This window comes from Symphalangus syndactylus, chromosome X (genome assembly GCF_028878055.3).
Source record: "Symphalangus syndactylus isolate Jambi chromosome X, NHGRI_mSymSyn1-v2.1_pri, whole genome shotgun sequence".
NCBI lineage: Eukaryota > Metazoa > Chordata > Mammalia > Primates > Hylobatidae > Symphalangus > Symphalangus syndactylus.
This window is the reverse complement of record NC_072447.2, coordinates 137,821,154-137,843,612: the sequence shown is the minus strand read 5'-3', so window position 1 is coordinate 137,843,612 and position 22,459 is coordinate 137,821,154. Positions and strand designations below refer to the sequence as shown.

The 22,459-nt window shown below is 39.9% G+C and overlaps 1 protein-coding gene across 10 annotated transcripts in view; it reads right to left on the bottom strand.

The window, feature by feature from the left end:
- Positions 1 to 22,459, bottom strand: part of PABIR3 (PABIR family member 3) — a 143,792-nt gene that overhangs the window by 77,918 nt on the left and 43,415 nt on the right. For 6 of the 10 annotated variants that reach the window (XM_063635032.1, XM_063635031.1, XM_055267258.2 and 3 more), the window contains 6 exons: positions 8,981 to 9,024; positions 8,823 to 8,877; positions 6,758 to 6,850; positions 6,262 to 6,350; positions 4,992 to 5,053; positions 1,314 to 1,410 (listed from right to left, as the gene is read on the bottom strand). In XM_063635032.1, the coding sequence (XP_063491102.1) occupies positions 1,314 to 1,410; positions 4,992 to 5,053; positions 6,262 to 6,350; positions 6,758 to 6,850; positions 8,823 to 8,877; positions 8,981 to 9,024 (440 nt within the window). The remainder of the gene's footprint in view (positions 1 to 1,313; positions 1,411 to 4,991; positions 5,054 to 6,261; positions 6,351 to 6,757; positions 6,851 to 8,822; positions 8,878 to 8,980; positions 9,025 to 22,459) is intronic. The other 4 variants (XM_063635030.1, XM_063635037.1, XM_063635034.1 and 1 more) reach the window with 3 other exon arrangements.

The following is a 22,459-nucleotide window of genomic DNA, read 5'->3' as shown; positions in this document are numbered from 1 at the left end:
AATCCAAGCACTTTGCGAGGCTGAGGCAGGTGAATCACGAGGTCAGGAGTTCAGGATCGGCCTGACCAATATGGTGAAACCCCATCTCTACTAAAAATACAAAAATTAGCCAGGGGTGGTGGCACACACCTGTAGTCCCAGCTACTCAGGAGGCTGAGGCAGGAGAATCGCTTGAACCCAGGAGGTAGAGGTTGCAGTGAGCCAAGATGGTTCCACTGCACTCCAGCCTGGGAGACAGAGCGAGACTCCGTCTAAAAAAAAAAAAAAAAAAAAAAAAAAAAGAAAGAAATCCATTCTGGTATTTCCTATTTTTATCATTAAAACATGCTTTCTTAGGCATGCTTTTCAATAATACTCTCAACCCAACAAGGTAGACAAAAATCCAAGGGAGAAAAGATGGGCAGAAGATGACTTTTTCCAAGGATGCATTTTTATGTATTTCTCTAATATCTCTTAATCTAATGCCAAAATCTCACTTCTAAAAATGTATCCACCACATATTAGTGTCACACACATCTCATAAGAAAAACACTCCGCCAGGTGACGTGACTCACGCCTATAATCCCAGCACTTTAGGAGGCCAGGGCAGGCGGATTGCTTGAGCTCAGGAGTTTGAGACCAGCCTGGGCAACATGGAAAAACCCCATCTCTACAAAAAATACAAAAATTAGCCAGGTGCGGTGGTGCACACCTGTGGTCCCAGCTACTCAGGAGGCTGAGGTGGGAGGACTGCTTGAGCCTGGGAGGTGGAGGTTGCAGTGAGCCAAGATTGTGCCACTGCACTCCCAGCCTGGGTGACAAGAGTGAGACCCTGTCTCAGAAAAAGAAAAAAAAAGAAAATAGGCCGGGCGCGGTGGCTCACGCTTGTAATCCCAGCACTTTGGGAGGCCGAGGCGGGCGGATCACGAGGTCAGGAGATCGAGACCACGGTGAAACCCCGTCTCTACTAAAAATACAAAAAAAATTAGCCGGGCGTGGTGGCAGGCGCCTGTAGTCCCAGCTACTCGGAGAGGCTGAGGCAGGAGAATGGCGTGAACCCAGGAGGCGGAGCTTGCAGTGAGCCGAGATCGCGCCACTGCACTCCAGCCTGGGCGACAGAGTGAGACTCCGTCTCAAAAAAAAAAAAAAAAAAAAAAAAAAAAAAGAAAATAAAATAACTCAAGTTTATAGTATCCATTTGGAATATTAGTTTTAAAACTTCTAAGAACAGTTAATAATGTACCATACTTCTGAATATGTACAATAGCCAAAGTAGACTTAAAAACGAAGCAAAAATGATCAATGAATGTTTAAAATCTCATGCTAATACTCACCACATATTATTTTCTGACAGTTGGGAAGTATCAGAAGAAAGCATGTTGGTTGTGCCTTGGAAAATCTTTTTTGGTTGATATTGAAATGCCATTTCACCTATGACAATACAGCAGATCAAGGTAGATATGTTTTATTTAACATGTTTATTATGATTTTAATTGCAAAACTAATACTTATTCACTGCAATTAATTTATAAAATACAGAAAAGCACAAAAAACAATTTTAAGTAACCATCATCCAGACATAACCATTCTTTAGTAATTTCTGAATATGTTGTATACACGATTGTTTTTTAAATAAAATTGGGTTTGTACCGTATATGTTTTTAGATTTACTTTTTGTTTTCAATGATTATAATTTTCTTATATTATTAACTAAATCTGTAAGATGATATTATTATTATTATTATTATTATTATTATTATTATTATTATTATTTTGAGAAGAAGTCACTCTGTCACCCAGGCTGGAGTGCAGTGGCATGATCTGGGCTCACTTCAACCTCCGCCTCCCAGGTTCCAGCGATCCTCGTGCCTCAGCCTCCAGAGTAGCTGGGATTACAGGTGCAAACCACCACGCCCAGCTATTTTTTATATTTTTAGTAGAGACGGGGTTTCACCATGTTGGCCACGCTGGTCTCAAATTCCTGGCCTCAGGTGATCCACCCACCTTGGCCTCCCAAAATGCTGGGATTACAGGCGTGAGCCACTGTGCCCGGCCCTACAAGATGACTTGATATAGCTATGTAGTAAGGCTGTTTAATGAGTTTAATGTCATTCCTTATTTTAAAACTTTAGGTTGTTGCTATCTTTATTTTGCTAAATGTACACAACGAACTAAATAGGTAAGTTCTTTTACAGCACACAATAAACAAAATAATTGTATCTTTAGAGATTAAGGTAGAACATCTAATCTCAAAAAAAAAAAACAACTGCATTTCTGTAATCTTTGCCTTGAAGTAAATGTTAAAATCTGCAGTGTTTCACATTCATATGATAATCATTTCTGGACCTGAGCAAAACTGATATTCAAGCCCATAACTTCTATTTGAATGATAAAACCCTAAAGTCACCATTAAGATATTGCATAGACCTTCCACAGAAGTGTAATCATGGCTCATAAAGTTTAAAAGAAGTCTGGTGTCCCATGCCTTGCCAGATTGCACTTATGTCACTATAGAAAAACTACTCAGCTCTCCTTTTTGGTTTAACATTGAAAACATGACAAATCAAAACAAATTCCTTATAAAAGAAAATTAGATCTTTCTTTGCTAAAACCAGCATTACTCGTCAAACGGTATTTATAGCTGCCCAATTTCTGCAGTATTCTGATGTGAAGGCTTATTTGCTCTCGCTTATTCCTTTTTTTTTTTTTCCAGACAGAGTCTTACTCTAATGTCCAGGCTGGAGTGCAGTGGTGTGATCTCGGCTCACTGCAACTTCTGCCTCCTCGATTCAGGCGATTCTCTTGCCTCAGTCTCCTGAGTAGCTGGGATTACAGGCACACACCACCACCTTCGGCTAATTTTTGTATTTTTAGTAGAGACAGGGTTTTGTCATGTTGGCCAGGCTGGTCTTGAATTCCTGACCTCAAGTCATCCGCCCTCCTCGGCCTCCCAAAATGCTGGGATTACAGGCATGAGCCACTGTGCCCGGCCCATGCTCTCGCTTATTCCTAATGGAAGTCACTGCTGCTTCTCACCATAAAATATGACTTCATATGCTTTGGAGGCTCTGATCTTGATCTCACTTCACATAATCCTCATTCTTTGTAGCTCCTCCCGCCCCCTGCCTCAGGACCTCTCTTTTATTTTTATGCTACCTTTCTCCCACATTTCATTTGTATTAATGGGGTCCAAATAGGACATAGTGCGTTGTTTCCCAAATGAATATGCATATTCCAAAATATATGAATAAATTTCAATTTCTGTTTATCCGTTATTGTATCTGGCCAAAAATGGCCAAGTGAATTTTCAGCATATTTGTATAGGGCATGCATTGGAGGGTGGGGTATGACTTAAAATATGGACTAGGTGGTATACACAGAATTTGCTTCGGAGTTCCCTCAGGGACACCTCAAAGAAATAAGGCAGTCGTCTTTCAGAGCAGCTGAAAACCAAGTGTGAGACAGGTCACATCTCCGAAGACACTGGGCAGAAACTACATCTTTTATGTTAAAATTGATCTATAAAAAATTTAAATCATAAATTCTAAGAAAACTCCAGATACTTTTCATGTGATAACGTATTTATGTACACATGTCTCAAAAGGAGAACTATTTTAATCTGGTAAAACACTCCTCAATTTAAGCATACTTTATTTTAAATACTCAATTGACCCTCGACTTCTAACAGCTCTTAAACTGCTGATATATTTGAATATTTTTTCAACACTAGCCCGAATTTCACAGCACAGGTAAAAGACCCTTAAGCTTAGTGACTGAAGCATCTTCATAAAACAATGTGCTTACTTTGGAAAATAGTATTTTCCAGAATTTATCTAGCCCTTAATCTTAGAATACAAAAAGTACATGCTGAGTTAGTTATGTTGTTAGGAAGACTGCCATTAATTAATCCAAAATATACAAAGAACATTAAAGCATATTTCAGTTTCTCTCCTCTTCTTGTTCTTCTTACTCCTCTTTCTTATCTTAATAGATATTTCACAATACACATTTTTAAGTTTAATCTCCTTTCCTATTCACCCATTTCCCCTCCCCACTGTAGTTAAAAATTGTACTAAATATACAGGCTTATGCTTGCAATCTCAGCACTTCGGGAGGCCGAGGTGGGCAGATCACCTGAGGTGAGGAGTTCCATAACAGCCTGGCCAACACGGTGAAACCCTGTCTCTATTAAAAATACAAAAAAATTAGCCGGGCATGGTGGCAGGCACCTGTAATCCCAGCTACTGATGAGGCTGAGGCAGGAGAATCACTTGAACCCGGGAGGAGGGGGTTGCAGTGAGCCAAGATTGCGCCACTGCACTCCAGCCTGGGTGACAGAGCAAGACTCTGTCTCAAGAAAATTAAAAAAAAAAAAAAAAAAAGGAAGAAGAGCATAATTTAGTGAGGTACCATTGAGAAGTGGGATCCAGGATTGTAGGAGTTTTTAAAAAACACATCTGTTCTTTCCACTGCCCTTTTATTACTGAGTAGGTGGGTCACTTTCCATATATTTAACCAAAAATAACTCCCATAAAGAAACTAAACACCAAAGAACATACACCTTCATATATATTTTTAGTGTTGTAAGTGGATCTAATTTGTGTCAACTTATTCATATGATAGCAATGTGTGTGTGTGGCAGTGAGGCAGGGGTTGACATTCAGCAAAATACTTGATGACTGACTCACTCTATTTGTTCATTCATTCATTTATTCTCTACATTGTTTTAGAAAGTAATGAAGATAGCTAGCGTGGTGAATTATATTGAAAATCACAATAGCCAACTAAATTGGAATTACATTTCTCAATTCACATTTATATAGCATTTTAGAGTTTTCAAAATGTCCTTATACATATTTCTAGTTGCATAAAATGAAAGGCCTCTAATAGCTTATTAAATATATTTTAAATAAATAAAGCCTTTAAAAATACATTTTTGCATAACATTTGATTTTAGATATTTTATAAAATAACTTAAAGTTATATTTATTTCTACTGGTAGATAAAAGTACCTTTTCTTTTTAATGGTCCAAGGATACTTGGTCTAATAATGTTGGTAGGATTTTGACTTCTTCTAAAATAAAATCATCATGATCATTATAAGAAATATTCTTATATTTTTATATTTTAAATCAGCAATGACTATTTCATTATAACAGATCTAAGGACATACACAAAAACGGGACTCTGTGTAGGACATGGCATTACATCATTTTACTGCTTTTTGTTTTTATTTTTATTTTTTTTCTGAGACAGAGTTTGGCTCTTGTCACCCAGGCTGGAGTGCAGTGGCACGATTTAAGCTCACTGCAGCCTCCGCCTCCTGGGTTCAAGTGATTCTCCTGCCTCAGCCTCCCAAGTAGCTGGGATTACAGGCATGCACCACCGCACTCGGCTAATTTTGTATTTTTTTAGTAGAGACAGGGTTTCACCATGTTGGCCAGGCTGGTCTCAAACTCCTGACCTTAGGTGATCTGCCCGCCTTGGCCTCCAAAAGTGCTGGGATTACAGGTGTGAGCCACCATGCTTGGCCATTTTACTGCTTTTCTTTACATATGGGTAAAAACTGGAATGCCTTAGGAGCAAACTATCTTCTAATTCTCAAAGATTCAGGATTTTGAATCCTAGAGTCTACAAAAACCTACATCCCTGGCTGGGATTTGCCTTGAATGAAGGTGATAATCACGGATTAAGTTGTTTAAAGTTCTAGAGATAGCTCTGATCCTTATTAACAAACTTGGTTAGAGAAAGATTATGTATTAGCAGGGTGAAGGAATTACTAAATTATTCTTATGTTCTTAGTCACCTGACTTTTTCAATATACAAAATGATAAACTGAAACAGTGACTTTTTTTTTTTTTTTGAGATGGAGTTTTGCTCTTGTTGCCCAGGCTGGAGTGCAATGGCGCGATCTCGGCTCACCGCAACCTCCACCTCCTGGGTTCAAGCGATTCTCCTGCCTCAGCCTCCCGAGTAGCTGGGATTACAGACATGCGCCACCATGCCCGGCTATTTTTGTATTTTTAGTAGAGACGGGGTTTCTCCATGTTGCTCAGGCTGGTCTTGAACTTCCTACCTCAGGTGATCCACCCGCCTCGGCCTCCCAAAGTGCTGGGATTACAGGCATGAGCCACCATGCCCGGCCGAAACAATGACATTTTAATTCCCGTAAAAAGAAGTCACTTCTTTGGTTAGCACAAAACTTGGAGCTATAGTTTCTTTTAAGTTTCTATAATTCTTATTTTATAAGCAATTTGGTATTTTCATATAACATAAACTTACATGATGCATTGTTGCATAGGACTGGGAATAGGACTTGAAGGCGAACCAGTGCAACTCACACAAGTTTGTAATGATGGAGAGAAACACTGCTAAAATCAAATTGGAACAGAGGTTTTAAAACCGCCACTTTTCTCAGAAAGCAGATCACTGGTTTCCTAGGGAGGGGCAGGGATGGTAGGGAGGGAGACTGGGGTACAAAAGATCATTAGGAAATTGTTTTGAGTGTGGGAACTGTTCAATATCTTGATTATGGTTGTGGCTACAGGATTGTACACAATTACCAAAATTAATCTAACCCTATGCTTTAAAGTTGGTGAATTTTATTACATGTAAGTAATACTTGAAGAAATGAAAAAGAAGGGGAAAATGTTAGTTAGAATCAGATGTACTGTGACAAAATATATCCCCCAAAAGATTTGTGTTGGTGACCATTAATGTTCCTAAATATTTCCTAAATATTTCAAGAGACATAGACTTTTACGTACTCCTTTCTTACCTTCCCAGTCTTCTTGATGGAAGAAGCCATTGAGGATACTGGAGTTAAATCAATGCACTTTAGAGAGGATGATTTCTGTAAGCCGTTGTCATTCTGTGTAAGCAGAAAGCAGTGTACAATTGTAGCACCAATTGCTTATTAACCAAACACTTGAGATACCTGTTGCACAGGGAAGTGAGTCCTTACTACTGAGTCACTGGCTGCACAATGGTGAAGAGCTCTCGTCATCCTAAAGCAATCAGGGAACCCAAAATTCACTTCAATAAGCAAAGGCACCCTTTTCCCTTTTGGGGATGAGGGCTATATGGTGATTGAGGGGCTTCCCAACATGCCAGAAAGTCCTAGAATGTGAGTACTCAATACTATAAACACAAATCCTGAATTTAAGCTCTTCTCTTTGGCTTTGATCTGTGCTTTGTTATTGAAAACTATAATGCTACATCCAGGAAAGGACCAAAAAGGTTTTGGCTAGAACTTAGAAGCAAATGAGACATCAGGAATAACTACATTTATGGAAATTGTCTCTAGATTTTACATAGACAAAATCAGTACTTCATAATTCAGGATTTTAAAATCTGCCCTTTTCTTTCTAAAACAAGCCAAGTGTGTATTACATGTGCCCTTCCTCTTCCTAACACACTTACGATTCTCTTACTCATCCATGTCAATACCTAAAGTAATTATAAAGGACTCCAGCAGTATCGATCAAATGCATTAGCACCAAAACATGAAAAGCGACAGGCTCCAGAGATTATCTACTCATTCTCTCGGACCTACTCCAGAATCAGGGATAACTGCTCATGTAAGGTACTCAGGGCTCAAAGGAAAATAAGATGCCATTGCTTCTATTGATGATCCATTTCCATATCGAATAACCCCCAAATCTGAAGATTGACATTAGTCAGAATCTCTCCTATTCAATTTTCAGCTCAGTACTTGTTTTGTCACTATCTGGGATGTCCATAGAAAAGAACACTGCATATCATTCAGCTACCACAACTAGGTAACCACGGTGTGCACACACAGACATTTAAAAATGTTAACAAGAGATGAAACTAAATTCTAAGTATGTTTAAATTAAAAGTTTTATATTAAAATGTTAGTGGGAGAATGTGTTACAGGCTGATATGGTGTGGCTGTGTCCCCATTCAAATCTCATCTTGAACTGTAATCCCCATAATCCCCACGTGTTGTGGGAGGAACCTGGTGGGTGGTAATTGAATCATGGGGGCAAATTCCCCAATGCTGTTCTTGTGATAGTGAGTGAGTTCTCACGAGATTTGACGGCTTTATAAGCATCTGGAATTTCCCCTGCTGGCACTCATTCTGTCGCCTGCCACCCTGTGAAGAGGTGCCTTCTGCCATAATGGCAAGTTTGCTGAGGCCTCCCCAGCCATGCGGAACTGTGAGTCAATTAAACCTCTTTCCTTTATAAATTACCCAGTCTTGGGTATTTCCTTATAGCAATGTGAGAACGGACTAATACACAGGCATAAAAATGCAATATTTTTCTAGTAAGTCTATTGTCTGTGGTTTAAGACTCCTAATATATAGTTCATAAATTATGGAGAAAGGAGTGAAATCATTTATTGTTTTGTTATCTAAGCACTTTAACTAGTGCAACTGAACTCTTTTTATGCCTACTAGGACAGAGAAGAAACTGGTCCACAACAGCTATGGTTTTGTGTCACAAAACTGTTTACTTTGAACCCCACTTTCAAATAATGATAGCTATTTTTATGAGTAAATCATGAAGTATTTCTCAAGAACAATCAAGGGCTAGGCGCAATGGCTCAAGCCTGTAATCCTAGCATTTTGGGAGGCTGAGGCAGGAGGATCCATTGAGCTCAGGAGTTCAAGACCAGCCTGGACAACATAGTGAGACCTTGTCTCAAAAAAAAAAAAAATTAAAAAGAGCACTCAAAAATTATTTATGCAACAGATACAATTTTTGTTTCAAACTAGAGCTTAGATTTCTAGAAATTACAGCAAAACTAGATATGCCAACACTGCAAGTCAGTAAAAATTTGAAATTTCCTACAAAACTGAAGTTATAGTATCATACCAGTTTCAAGCCTTCTTCCCAAGATTGACTTATTTGTATCGCAGTTTGTAGCTTCCTACAAAAGAAAAGAAATCAAAACTGCAGTTTGCCTATCTGAAAGAAAAGATATAATTAAATATACAAATTATCAGAATAGTAATTCAAAGTACAGTACTCACCATTCATACATTGTTTCTCTATTTATTAAATCCATGACTTCTTCCTGTAAAGGTAGGAAAATGAGAATAAACTGAATACCCAGTTCCTATGGTTTTATAAAATTTGATTTCATTTGGATGCACCATTATTTTTATTCACTAGGCTATAGAAGAACTAGAGAATAAATAAATCTCTAAACAAGTATCTGGTTCTCTACCCTTTATTGCTTCACAAATTATCACACCAAAGATCTATTACTTATGCATTATAGTACATCAGATATGCAGGAACTGATTAGATGAAAAACTTTGTACTTTTCTTTATTCAAAAGCAAAAACATTAAGCATTCAAAATTATACAGTTTTCCCTGAACTTTTTAAAGGTCTACTAGGACAGAGAAGAAACTAGTCCACAATAGCTATGGATGGCCATTAATACTATGATATTAATAAAAATTACTCACAGTACACAGACAACAAATTAAATGTCTATCAGGATAAGTTTGCTTAAGTAAATGATGGGACAAACATAATTTAAATCTAGTCATTGACATCAAAAAACAACTATTACATATTAAATGGGAGACAAATGGATCCTATTTATGTAAAATTGTAAAAGAGGTGCTCAGAAAGATGTTCACCAGAAACTTAACTGTGGTTATCAATGAGTAGTGAGATCTGGAGTAATGTGTTCTTTCTTTATTATTTGACTTTTTATTAATATGCAAGTATCATTTTCACATAGGTAGTTTTTTTTTTAATAACCCACCTACAGAAAGACATTCATGTTCATGGATTGGGACAATATTTAGATGACAATTCTACCCAAAGTGATCAACAGATGCAATGCGCCCCTTACCAAAGTCCCAATAACATTTTTTACAGAAACAGAAAAGCTCATCTTAAAATTCATATGGAATATCAAAGGACCCCAAATAGCCAAAGCAGTCTTTGAAAAGACGAACAAAGCTGGAGGATTCATACTTTCTGATTTCAAAACTTCCTACAAAACTATATAGTCAAAACAGTGTAGTTCTGGCATAAGAACAGATGCATACCAACATTTTGTGAGGCTGAGGCAGGTGGATCACCTGAGGTTGGGAGTTTGAGACCAGCCTGGCCAACATGGTGAAACCTCGTCTCTACCAAAAATACAAAATGTAGCCAGGTGTGGTGGCACACGCCTGTAATCCCAGCTACTCAGGAGGCTGAGGCACAAGAATTGCTTGAACCCTGGAGGCAAAGGTTGCAGTGAGCTGAAATTGCACTACTGTACTCCAGCCTGAATGACAGAGCAACATTCTGTCTCAAAAAAAAAAAAAAAAAAAAAAGAACATGTATATAGCAATGGAACAGAATAGAGCACACAGAAATAAGCCTTCACATAATATATGGTCAAATGGTTTTCAACAGTGATGTCAGGACCATTCAATGGGGAAAGGACAATCTTTTCAACAAATGATGTTGAGAAAACCGGAGCTCTACATGCAAAAGAATGAAGTTGAACCCTTTTTCTTTTACCCTATGTAAAAATTCACTCAAAATGAATTAAAGACTTTAACTTACAAGATAAAACTCTAAATCTCTTAGAAGATAACATAAGGTTACATCTTCATGACACTGGATTTCACAATGATTTCTTGGATATGATACCAAAGGCACAGGCAACAAGAGAAAAAAAAAACAGATAACCTGGTCTTCATCAAAATTAAAAAAACTTTTTTTTTTTTTTTTGAGATGGAGTCTCACTCTGTTGGCCAGGCTGGAGTGCAATGGCGTGATCTCGGCTCCTGCAACCTCTGCCTCCCGGGTTCAAGCTATTCTCCTGTCTCAGCCTCCTGAGTAGCTGGGATTACAGGCGCATGCCACCAGGCCCGGCTAATTTTTGTATTTTTAGTAGAGACAGGGTTTCACGTGTTGGTCAGGCTGGTCTCGAACTCCTGACCTTGTGATCCACCCGTCTCGGCCTCCCAAATTGCTGGGATTACAGGTGTGAGCCACGGCACCCGGCCAAATTAATGCTTTTTTTTTTGAGAAGGAGTTTTACTCTTGTTGCCCAGGCTGGAGCGCAATGGCACAATCTCGGCTCACTGCAACCTCCGCCTCCTAGGTTCAAGGGATTCTCCTGCCTCAGCCTCCTGAGCAGCTGGGATTACAGGCACCCGCCACCACACCCAGCTAATTTTTGTATGTTTAGTAGAGATGGGAGTTTCACCATGTTGGCCAGGCTGGTTTCGAACTCCTGACCTCAGGTGATGAACCTGCCTCAGCCTCCCAAAGTGCTGGGATTACAGGCGTGAGCCACTGTCCCCGGCCTTTTTTTTTGAGACGGAGTCTCGCTCTGTTGCCTAGGCTGGAATGCAATGGCGCGATCTCGGCTCACTGCAAGCTCCACCTCCCGGGTTCATGCCATTCTCCTGACTCAGCCTCCTGAGTAGCTGGGACTACAGGTGCCCACCACCACGCCCAGCTAATTTTTTGTATTTTTAGTAGAGACGGGGTTTCACCATGTTAGCCAGGATGGTCTTGATCTCCTGACCTCATGATCCGCCCATCTCGGCCTCCCAAAGTGCTGGGATTACAGATGTGAGCCACCGCATCCAGAGAAATTAAAAAAACTTTTGTGCATCAAATGACACTATCAAGAGAGTGAAAAGACAACTGGATAATTGGAGAAGATATCTGCAAATCATGTATCTGAAAAGGAATGAATATCCAAAATATATACAGAACTCCTACAACACAGCGACAACAAAAACCAACCCAATTAAAATATGAGTAAAGAGACTGAATGTTTCAAATGACCAAAAAGCACATGAAAAGATGCTCAACATCATTTGTCATTATGGAAATGCAAACCAAAACCACAATGAGATGCCACTTTACCCCCATTAGTATAGTTATTTTTTTGTTGTTTTTATATATTTTTTGAGACAGGATCTCACTCTGTCACGCAGGCTGGAGTGCAGTGCTGCAATCTCAGCTCACTGAAACCTCTGCCTCCCAGGTTTAAGTGATTCTCATGTCTCAGCTTCCTAAGTAACTGGGATTTTTGTGTGTGTGTGTGACAGAGTCTCACTCTGTTGCCCAGGCTGGAGAGCAGTGACACAATCTCGGCTCAGTACAACCTCTGCCTCCCAGGTTCAAGCGATTCTCTTGCCTCAGCTTCCCGAGTAGCTGGAATTACAGGTACATGCCACCACACCCAGTTAATTTTTGTATTTTTAGTAGAGATGGGGTTTCACCATGTTGGCCAGCTGGTCTCAAACTCTTGACCTCAGATGATCCACCCACCTCAGCCTCCCAAAGTGCTGGGATTACAGGCATGAGCCACTGCACCCGGCTAAATTTTTTAATTTTCTAAAAACATCATTTCATCCTTATCTCATCCTTTTTTATATTTCTACTTTATATATATTCTATGATTCACATGATATAATAGCACAGTGGTATATGTCCAAAATGTATAAGTAAATGCAGTGTACCTATGTTGGAGGCATGTACTCAAACATTTTCTCCTGATGTGATGTGTGATCAAGAGTTTAAAGATTTTTGTCTATAGTATAAATAATACATGTTTGGGGTAGTCCATAATAGAAGAGTGGTGTGAGTTGTGTGAAAGAATTAAAATTTGGCCACACACAGAGTGGCTCATGCCTGTAATCCCAGCACTTTGGGAAGCCAAGGCAGGAGGAATCCTTGAGCTCACGAGTTCGAGATCAGCCTGGGTTACATAACAAGACCTCATCTCTACTAAAAGAAAAAAATAATTAGCCGGGCACATGTGGTACACATGTCAGTAGACCTAGCTACTCAGGAGGCTGAAGTGGGAGGATCTCTTGAGCCTGGCAGATTGAGGCTGCAGTGAGCCACAATTGTGTCACTGCACTCCAGCCTGGCAACAATATAAGACTCTGTCTCAATAAATAAATAAGTAAATACATAAATAAATATTTGACCTAGTCCTTCAAAGATGTAAAAAATATGAACAAGCAGTGAGTAGAGGGAAGGGTATTCCAAGCAGAAGAACCCATATGAACAAAAGTTTAGGAGAGGGAAAAAATACAACAGATTTGGAGATAGTGAGACTACCTTGGCTGAAACTGAGTTTGTGCTACAAAGTAATGAGAGAGAAAACAGGAGAGGTAAGACAGGGCCAGATTTACAGGTTCTTAAATAATCAAAGAGTTTGATTTTAAAGAATTTGGGCAAAATCACGTCGTTGTCAGGACTACAGGCTTTGGAGACAAACAGAACTGAGTCAAATCCCAGCTCTATAACCTACGACCTGTGCAAACTTAGGCAGGTAACGTCACCTGAGCGTCAGTTTCGTCATCCATATGAAGATGATGAGGTGGCTGTACAGTTCTCATCACACTGCCTGGCAAACAGCTCAGTGCTTAACACAAATTAGCTATTTTTATTATTATTCAATAGGTAATGGGAAGCCATTGTGACATTTTGTATGGGGGGAAGAAAGTGAAAATGATGTTTTTTTAAAAAAAAGTTGGCCAGGCGCAGTGGCTCGTGCCTGTAATCCCAGCACTTTGGGAGGCCGAGGTGGGTGGATCATGAGGTCAGGAGATCAAGACCATCCTGGCTAACACGGTGAAACCCCGTCTCTACTAAAATTAGCCGGATGTGGTGGCGGGTGCCTGTAGTCCCAGCTACATGGGAGGCTGAGGCAGGAGAATGGTATGAACCCGGAAGGCAGAGGTTGCAGTGAGCCGAGATTGCGCCACTGCACTCCAGCCTGGGTGACAGAGCGAGACTCTGTCTCAAAAAAAAAAAAAAAATTATCTTGGTCTTGATTGTGGAAGTTGGATTAAACTGGGAGAGACAGAAAATCTATTGGGATATTATTTCAGTAATCTAGACCCATGGGACAGAAGAAGGAAGCAGCAGTGACAACAAAGAGGATATTGTCAAGGAAGAATTAGTAGGATTAGAAGCCTAATTGGATACAGTAGAAAAATAAGGAAGAACTGAAGATAAATCAAGAGCTTTGAGTCTTAAAACTGTGACTATTTTGATACCATACAATGAGGTATCAAATCGAGAGCTTTGAGTCTTAAAACTGTGGCTATTTTGATACCATACAATGAGGTACAGAAAATGAGGGAATTGGAGAAGATAATTTAAGAAGATAATTAGTCTTTTAAAAACAATGGAATAACAGTAAATTCAGCAAAATGTAATTGTTAATATAGTTCTTCGATTTAATATTATATAGATATTCTCCTCTAGTGTGAAACTCAAAAGTATTTTGTAGTTCATTCGGTCAACAAGTAAAGAGCAGGTAGTTTTTTGAAATTGAGATAGAATTCTGCTTAATATTCCTCCCACTGAAAGTTGGAGCATTAGCTAAAATCAGCTATTGAAGGTTGTTAGGAGAAGAGTGTTGACTCTTTTTCATTTATGTCTTGCCTATTTCCAAAATGGATTTGAGATGGCTTATAATAAAATAAGACTGTTAAAATAAGTATAAAAGGTCAAGAGCCATGTATTATAACTGTAAGAAGCAGAGTACAGTATACTAGAAATCTAGTTTAAGGAGAGTTGTTATACTTGGATGTTAAAGTTAGCTTTCCATTTTTCAGGATACATGGTAAAAATGGGAACTGTAAGTTACCAACTTTTGCTCTCCGAGCAGACTACATCTGAAATATTTTAGTTACTGAGTGCTTGCACAGTACCCAATAAAGGCTTGTTGAAAGAATGAAACAATCTGTAAACTAAGATTAAATTTAAATTTTTTTTTTTGAGAAGGAGTCTTACTTTGTCACCCAAGCTGGAGTGAGTGCAGTGGCACAATCTCAGCTCACTGCAACCTCTGGCTCCGGGGTTCAAGCGATTCTCCTGCCTCAGCCTCCCGAGTAGCTGGGATTACAGGCGTGCCTCACCAGGCCTGGCTAATTTTTATATTTTTAGTAGAGATGGGGTTTCTTCATGTTGGTCAGGCTGGTCTCGAACTCCCGACCTCAGGTGATCTGCCCGCCTCGGCCTTCCAAAGTGCTGGGATTACAGGCATGAGCCACCGTGCCCGGCCAGCAAATTAAAAAAAAAATTTTTTTAAAGACGGAGTCTTCTTATGTTGCCCAGGATGGTCTTGAACTCCTGGCCTCAAGTGATCCTCCTGCTTTGGCCTCTCAAGTCACTGGAATTACAGGCACGAGCCACCACGCCCAGCTCAATTTCTTTTTATTGATTTTTACTTAAGACACTACAGAGAAAGTTAAGTTGTTACTGGGTGCCAATGACTCATATCCTGTTTAACAAATCAGGAATTAAATATAAAGCTATATAACAAAAAACTGTGAGCAGACTGTTATGGGTTGAATTGTGTCCCCCCAAATTCCTGTGTTGAAGTCCTAATCCCCAGTGCCTCAGGATGTGACCTTATTTAGAAACAGAATATTTTCAGAAGCAAGCAGGTTAGGATGAGGTCATTAGGGTGGGCCCTAATCCAATATGACTGCTGTCCTTCATGAAAAGGAGAAACAGCAACAAACACATGTACAGGGAGAACACTATGTGAACATGAAGATAGCCATCAACAAGCCAAGGGCAGAGGCCTGGAGCAGATCCTCCCTCACAGTCCTCAGAAGGAATCAACCCTACTGACACCTTTATCTCAGACTTCTAGCCCTAAGAAATGTGAAACAATGTATTTCTGTTGTTTAAGTCGCCCAGTTTGTGATACTTTGCAATGGCAGCCTGAGCAAACTAATATACAAACTGTTTCTGCATGGCACTTATTTATGTTTAGAGCTTTGGGAAACAGGGAACTACAGACTGAATGCATTCAGATCTTTTGGAATACAAGCTCAATTTTTATTAGGGGCCACACATGGTGGCTCATGCCTGTAATGCCAGTACTTTGGGAGACTGAGGCAGGAGTACCACTTGAGGCCAGGATTTCAGGACCAGCCTGGGCACCACAGGGAGACGTCATCTCTCCAAAAATTTAAAAAATTGGCCAGGCGTGGTGGCTCATGCCTGTAATCCCAGCACTTTGGGATGCCAAGGCGGGTGGATCACCTGAGGTCAGGAGTTCTAGACCAGTTGGACCAATATGGTGAAAACCCGTCTCTACTAAAAATACAAAAGTTAGCCAGGTGTGGTGGTGGGTGCCTGTAGTCCCAGCTACTCGGGAGGCTGAGACAGGAGAATTGCTTGAACCCGGGAGGCGAAGGTTGCAGTGAGCCGAAATCATGCCACTGCACTCCAGCCTAGGCAACAGAGCAAGACTCTGTCTCAAAAATAAATAAATAAAATAAAATAAAATAAAAAATTATCCAGGCATGGTGGTGTGCACCTGTAGTCCTAGCTAGTTGGGAGGCTGAGGCAAGAGGATCACTTTAGCCCAGGAGGTTGAGGCTGCAGTGAGCTATGATCATGCCACTACACTCCAGCCTGGGCAACAGAGCAAGAACCTGTCTCAAAAATAAATAAATAAAATAAAATTTTTATTAGAAAGGAAAATTACACAAAATAATTCCTATTTAGGAATAATAACTGTGTTTAGAAAATTAACTTCTAGCTTGATGTCTCAATCTCTTTAATACTTAAAAAACAGCTAACAACAACAGTTGAGAAGAAATTGTCCATTAACTGCTTAATAGGAAAGGTGTAACATAAACTAAATATTGGCCTAGAACCTAACATTGACTTGGGGCTGTGTGCCAATTTAAAATTAAAAGCAAATTTCATCATACTATTTTACAGGAGGCCAGGCGTGGTGGCTCATGCCTGTAATCCCAGCACTTTGAGAGGCCAAGATGGGCGGATCACCTGAGGTCAGGAGTTTGAGACTAGCCTGGCCAACATGGTGAAACCCCCACTCTACTTAAAAAAAAAAAATTAGCTGGGTGGGGTGGTGGGCGCCTGTAATGCCAGCTACTCAGGAGGCTGAGGCTACAGAATCACTTGAACCAGGGAGGCAGACGTTGCAGTGAGCTGAGATCGCGCCACTCACTCCAGCCTGGGCGACAGAGTAACACTCTGTCTAAAAAAACAAACAAACAAACAAACAAACAAAAACTATTTTACAGGAAATAGAGGATAAAACAATATATTAACACCACATGGAAGCAAAATCAGAATGTGGGACATTTTACAGGACAAATGGCCTCCCTGGTTTCTTCAATAAATAAGAGGCATGGAACAAAAAACAGGCAGAAAATGCTGTTTTACAGCATGGTGCTGGTACCAAAACAGACATATGGACCAATGGAACAGAACAGAGACCTCAGAAATAACACCACACATATACAACCATCTGCTCTTCAACAAACCTGACAAAAACAAGCAATGGGGAAAGGATTTCCTATTCAATAAATGGTGCTGGGAAAACTGGCTAGCCATATGCAGAAAACTGAAACTGGACCCCTTCCTTATACTTTATACAGAAATTAACTCAAGATGGATTAAAGATTTAAATGTAAAACCCAAAACCATAAAAATGCTAGAATAAAACCTAGGCAATACCATTCAGGACATAGGCATGGGCAAAGACTTCATGAGGAAAATGCCAAAAGCAATTCTAACAAAAGCAAAAATTGACAAATAGGATCTAATTAAACTAAAGAACTTCTGCACAGCAAAAGAAATTATCATCAGTGTGAAAAGGCAACCTACAGCATAGGAGATAAGTTTTGCAATCTACCCATCTGACAAAGGTCTAATATCCAGAATCTACAAGGAACTGAAACAAGAAAAAACAAACAACCCCATCAAAAAGTGGGCAAAAGATATGAACAGACACTTCTCAAAAGAAGACATTTATGTGGCCAACAAACATAAGAAAAAAAGCTCAACATCACTGATTCATTAGAGAAATGCAAATCAAAACCACAATGACATACCATCTCATGCCAGTCAGAATGGCGATGACTAAAAACTCAAGAAACAATAGATGCTGGCAAGGCTGTGGAGAAATAGGAACGCTTTTACATTGTTGGTGGGAATGTAAATTAGTTCAACCACTGTGGAAGACAGTGTGGCGATTCCTCAAGGATCTAGAACCAGAAATACCATTTGACCCAGAAATCCCATTACTGAGTATATACCCAAAGGAATATAAATCATTTTACTATAAAGACACATGCACACGCATGTTTACTGCAGTACTATTTACAATAGCAAAGACATGGAACCAACCTGAACGCCCATCAATGATAGACTGGATAAAGAAAATTTGGTACATATACACCATGGAATACTATGCAGTCCTAAAAAGGAATGAGATCATGTCCTTTGCAGGGACATGAATGAAGCTGGAAGCCATCATCCTCAGCAAACTAACACAGGAACAGAAAACCAAACAATGCATGTCCTCACTCATAGGTGGGAGTTGAACAATGAGAACGCATGGACACAGGGAGGGGAACAACACACATCAGGGCCTGTTGGGGGGTGGGTGGTGAGGGGAGGGAACCTAGATGACATATCAATAGGTGCAGCAAACCACCATGGAACACGTATACCTATGTGACAAACCTGCACATTTTGTCCATGTATCCTGGAACATAAATAAAATAAAATAAAATAAAATAAAATAAAAATGCTGTTTTAAATAAAAGAGATCTAAGAGATATATATCAACTAAATGTCATATTTGGATTGTGTTTGGATCAGTTAAAAAATGCATTTGTGAGAATTAGGAAAAATATAACATGGATTTAGATGACATTAAGGAATAAGGTAATTTGTTATGCATAACGATGGCATTGTGATTATGGAGAAAAAAAGTCCTTCTCATACCCATAAACTTGGGTAAAAAGATATGTCAGAAATTTACTTTAAAGCACTCTCTCCCACCCCTAAAAGAGAAGCAGATAGATGAAAAAGGATGTACAAAATGTGGATAATCATTAAAGCTGGGTGTTAGGTACATGGAGATTCTATATTCCATGTTTTAAATTTTCCATTTAAAAAGATTTTTTTAATGCAGTACTCTTGGCACTATGCATGATTACAGTCGTCCCTTGGTATATGTGGGGAAATGGTTCCAGCACCCCCCCACTGCAATACCAAAATCCACACATCCTCAAGTCCACAGTGGGCCTTCTGGAACCCGAGGATACAAAAAGTCAGCCATACATATAGGAGAGTTTCACATCACAACAATACTGTATTTTTGATCTCCATTATCTGTGTATAAGTGCACCCACGCCATTCAAATCCATGTTGTTCAAGTTTGGAGGTTCCTCAAAAAATGAAAAATAGAGTTACCATATGATCCAGCAATCTCACTCCAAGGTATATCACCCACCAAAAAGGAAATCAGTATATAGAAGAGATATCTACATTCCCATGTTTATTGCAGCACTGTTTACAATACCTAAGATTTGGAAGCAGCCTAAGTGTTCATCAACAGATGAATGGATGAAGAAAATGTGATACATATAAACAGTGGAGTACTATTCAGCCATAAAAAGAATGAGATCCAGGACGGCACGGTGGCTCATGCCTGTAATCCCAGAACTTTGGGAGGCCGAGGCAGGCAGGATCACCTGAGGTCAGGAGTTCGAGACCAGCCTGGGCAACATGGCGAAACCTTGTCTCTATAAAAAATACAAAAATTAGCCTGTTGCGGTGGCGTGGGCCTATAAACCTAGCTACTCAGGAGGCTGAGGCAGGAAAATCACTTCAACCTGGGAGGCAGAGGTTGCAGTGAGCTGAGATGGCACCACTGTACTCCAGCCTGGGTGATAGAGCAAGATTGTCTCAAAAAAAAAAAAAAAAAAAGAATGAGATCCAGTCGTTTCTAGCAACATGGATGAAACTGGAGGTCATTATGTTAAGTGAAATAAGCCAGGCACAGAAAGACAAACATTGCATGGTCTAACTTATCTTCTTTTTTCTTTTTTTTTTGAGATGGAGTCTCACTCTGTCACCCAGGCTGGAGGGCAGTGGCGCGATCTCGGCTCACTGCAACCTCCGCCTCCCAGGTTCAAGTGATTCTTTAGCCTCAGCCTCCTGAGTAGCTGAGATTACAGGCACCCACCACCACGCACGGCTACTTTTTGTATTTTTAGTAGAGACGGGGTTTCACCACTTTGGCCAGGCTGGTCTCGAACTCCTGACCTCAAGTGATCTGCCCACCTCAGCCTCCCAAAGTGCTGGGATTACAGGTGTGAGCCACTGCACCCAGCCTCGTGTTTTCGCTTATTTGTGGCAGGTAAAAATTAAAACACTTGAACTCACGGAGATAGAGATTAGAAGGATGGTTACCAGAGGCTGGGAAGGGTAAATGAGGGGTGACGAGGAAGTGGGATGGTTAATGGGTACAAAAATATAGTTAGAAAGAACAAATAAGACTCAGTATTTGCTAGCACAACAGGGTGACTATAGTCAATAATAATTTAATTGTGCATTTAAAAATAACTAAAAGGATAATTGAATTGTTTATAACACAAAGGATAAATGCTTGAAGGGATGGATACTCCATTTACCCTGATGTGATTATTACATGTTGCATACCTATATCAAAGTACCTCATGTACCCCATGGCACCCGTAAAAATTAAATTAATTACTTTTTAAAAACCCAGGGTGTTGAAGGGTCAGTTGTAATTCTTTTCATCCTCAAAACGATTCTATGAGATAGCCAATATTATTCCCCCCATTTTGATAAAATCAATGCCCTTATTGATGTTGTTAAAGTGTAATTTCAGAAGGTAATGGGGAGAGAACCAGACATTTCTGTTTTGCACTTAAAAGGTTAATAGGGACAAAGAAGTCAGTCGAAGAATGCACATAAAGAAATATGCAACTTATGCCAGGCACAGTGGCTCACCCCTGTAATCCCAGCACTTTGGGAGGCTGAGGTGAGCAGATCACTTGAGGTCAGGAGTTCGAGACCAGCCTGACAAACGTGGTGAAACCCCATCTCTACTAAAAATACAAAAAAATTAGCCGGGTGTGGTGGCACGCACCTGTGATCCCAGCTACTCGGGAGGCTGAGGCAGGAGAATCCCTTGAACTCAGGAGATGGAGGTTGTAGTGAGCTGAGACAACGCCACTGCACTCCTTCCTGGGTGACAGAGTGAGACTCCGTCTCAAAAACAAAGAAAAAAAAAAAGAAATATGCAACTTAAGATATCTATCAGACCATTAAACTGCTGAAAATAAGTCTTAATTTTCCATTCAATCAGTATCCAGACTGAAAATTAATGTTTTTCTCTTTTCCCATCTCATTCATTTTCTACTTATATTTCATTTTTATTTATAATATAAATTATGTTACTATGGAAATAAACTGCATTAAACTTATATTCCTAACCAGTGTAAATTAGTATTTATATCAAGCTTCGCCAGCAAATAGCAACATGTAACCCATTTTCAAATATTTGGTTTAATTTAGGAGAAGCAAAGAAACATACTGCACAGATAAACACGAGGTCACTTTACTCCTTTGAACTTGTTTCATTCCTTAAGAATTTCAAAAAATAGCTACATACAAAGACAGGAGTAAAAGCAAGTTTTACCTACTAAAAAGTAAAAAAACAGCCTGGCGCGGTGGCTCACGCCTGTAATCCCTGCAAGGGAGGCCGAGGTGGGCAGATCACCTGAGGTCAGGAGTTCAAGACCAGCCTGGCCAACATGATGAAACCCCATCTCTACTAAAAATACAAAAATTAGCCGGGCATGGTGGCAGGCGCCTGTAATCCCAGCTACTCGGGAGGCTTAGGCAGGAGAATCGCTTGAACCTGGGAGGTGGAGGTTGCAGTGAGCCAAGATGGAGCCACTGCACTCCAGTCTGGGCAACAGAGTGAAACTCTGTCTCAAAAAAAAAAAAAAAAAAGGGAAAAAACCGTTTTTACCATACTTTCTTGCTAGCAGATAAGCTGACCTTAGGGAAGCCATGCCACAGGGGTGAAAGGGAGAGAGGGAAAGGAAGCAAGAGTTGGAGGACTAATAACTAGGATTACAAGATGGTATTATGGGCTTTGTGCACTGAAACAGGGAAAGGGGAGCTGGAAGATAATCCAGTAATCTGGGGCCAAATCTTGGCTCTGACATTCACCAACTCTGGAGATTGGGTAAATTGCTAAATTTCTCCCCTTTTTAGTTTCTGACCTTATAAAGTTGTTGTAAGAGAAAATGAGACCACAAATGTAAAGTACCTATTAGTGCTAAGTGAATAATAAGTTAAGCCTCTCTTAGGGGGAAAAAACATCTGCTTGTAGCTGGGTCAAAAAAAAAAATACCACCTGTGGCGTAGTGGTGATTTGATCTTTTGAGTTCTGTGGCTAATCCTCGGATAATTAAAAGGTTGAATTCTGTATTATGCTTGTGCTATTAAGCATGCATGTGCACATGAGTGCACACCCACCCACATACACCCTCCCAACCACACACATAAACACAAACACACAAACACAGAGACTGCATGCGTGCACATGGGCACAAAATATAAACCAGTGAGGTACAATGTGTCCCTGAACTCAGATCACTAAGAACAAAACAATAGCATGAAGGCCATTTTATCTGT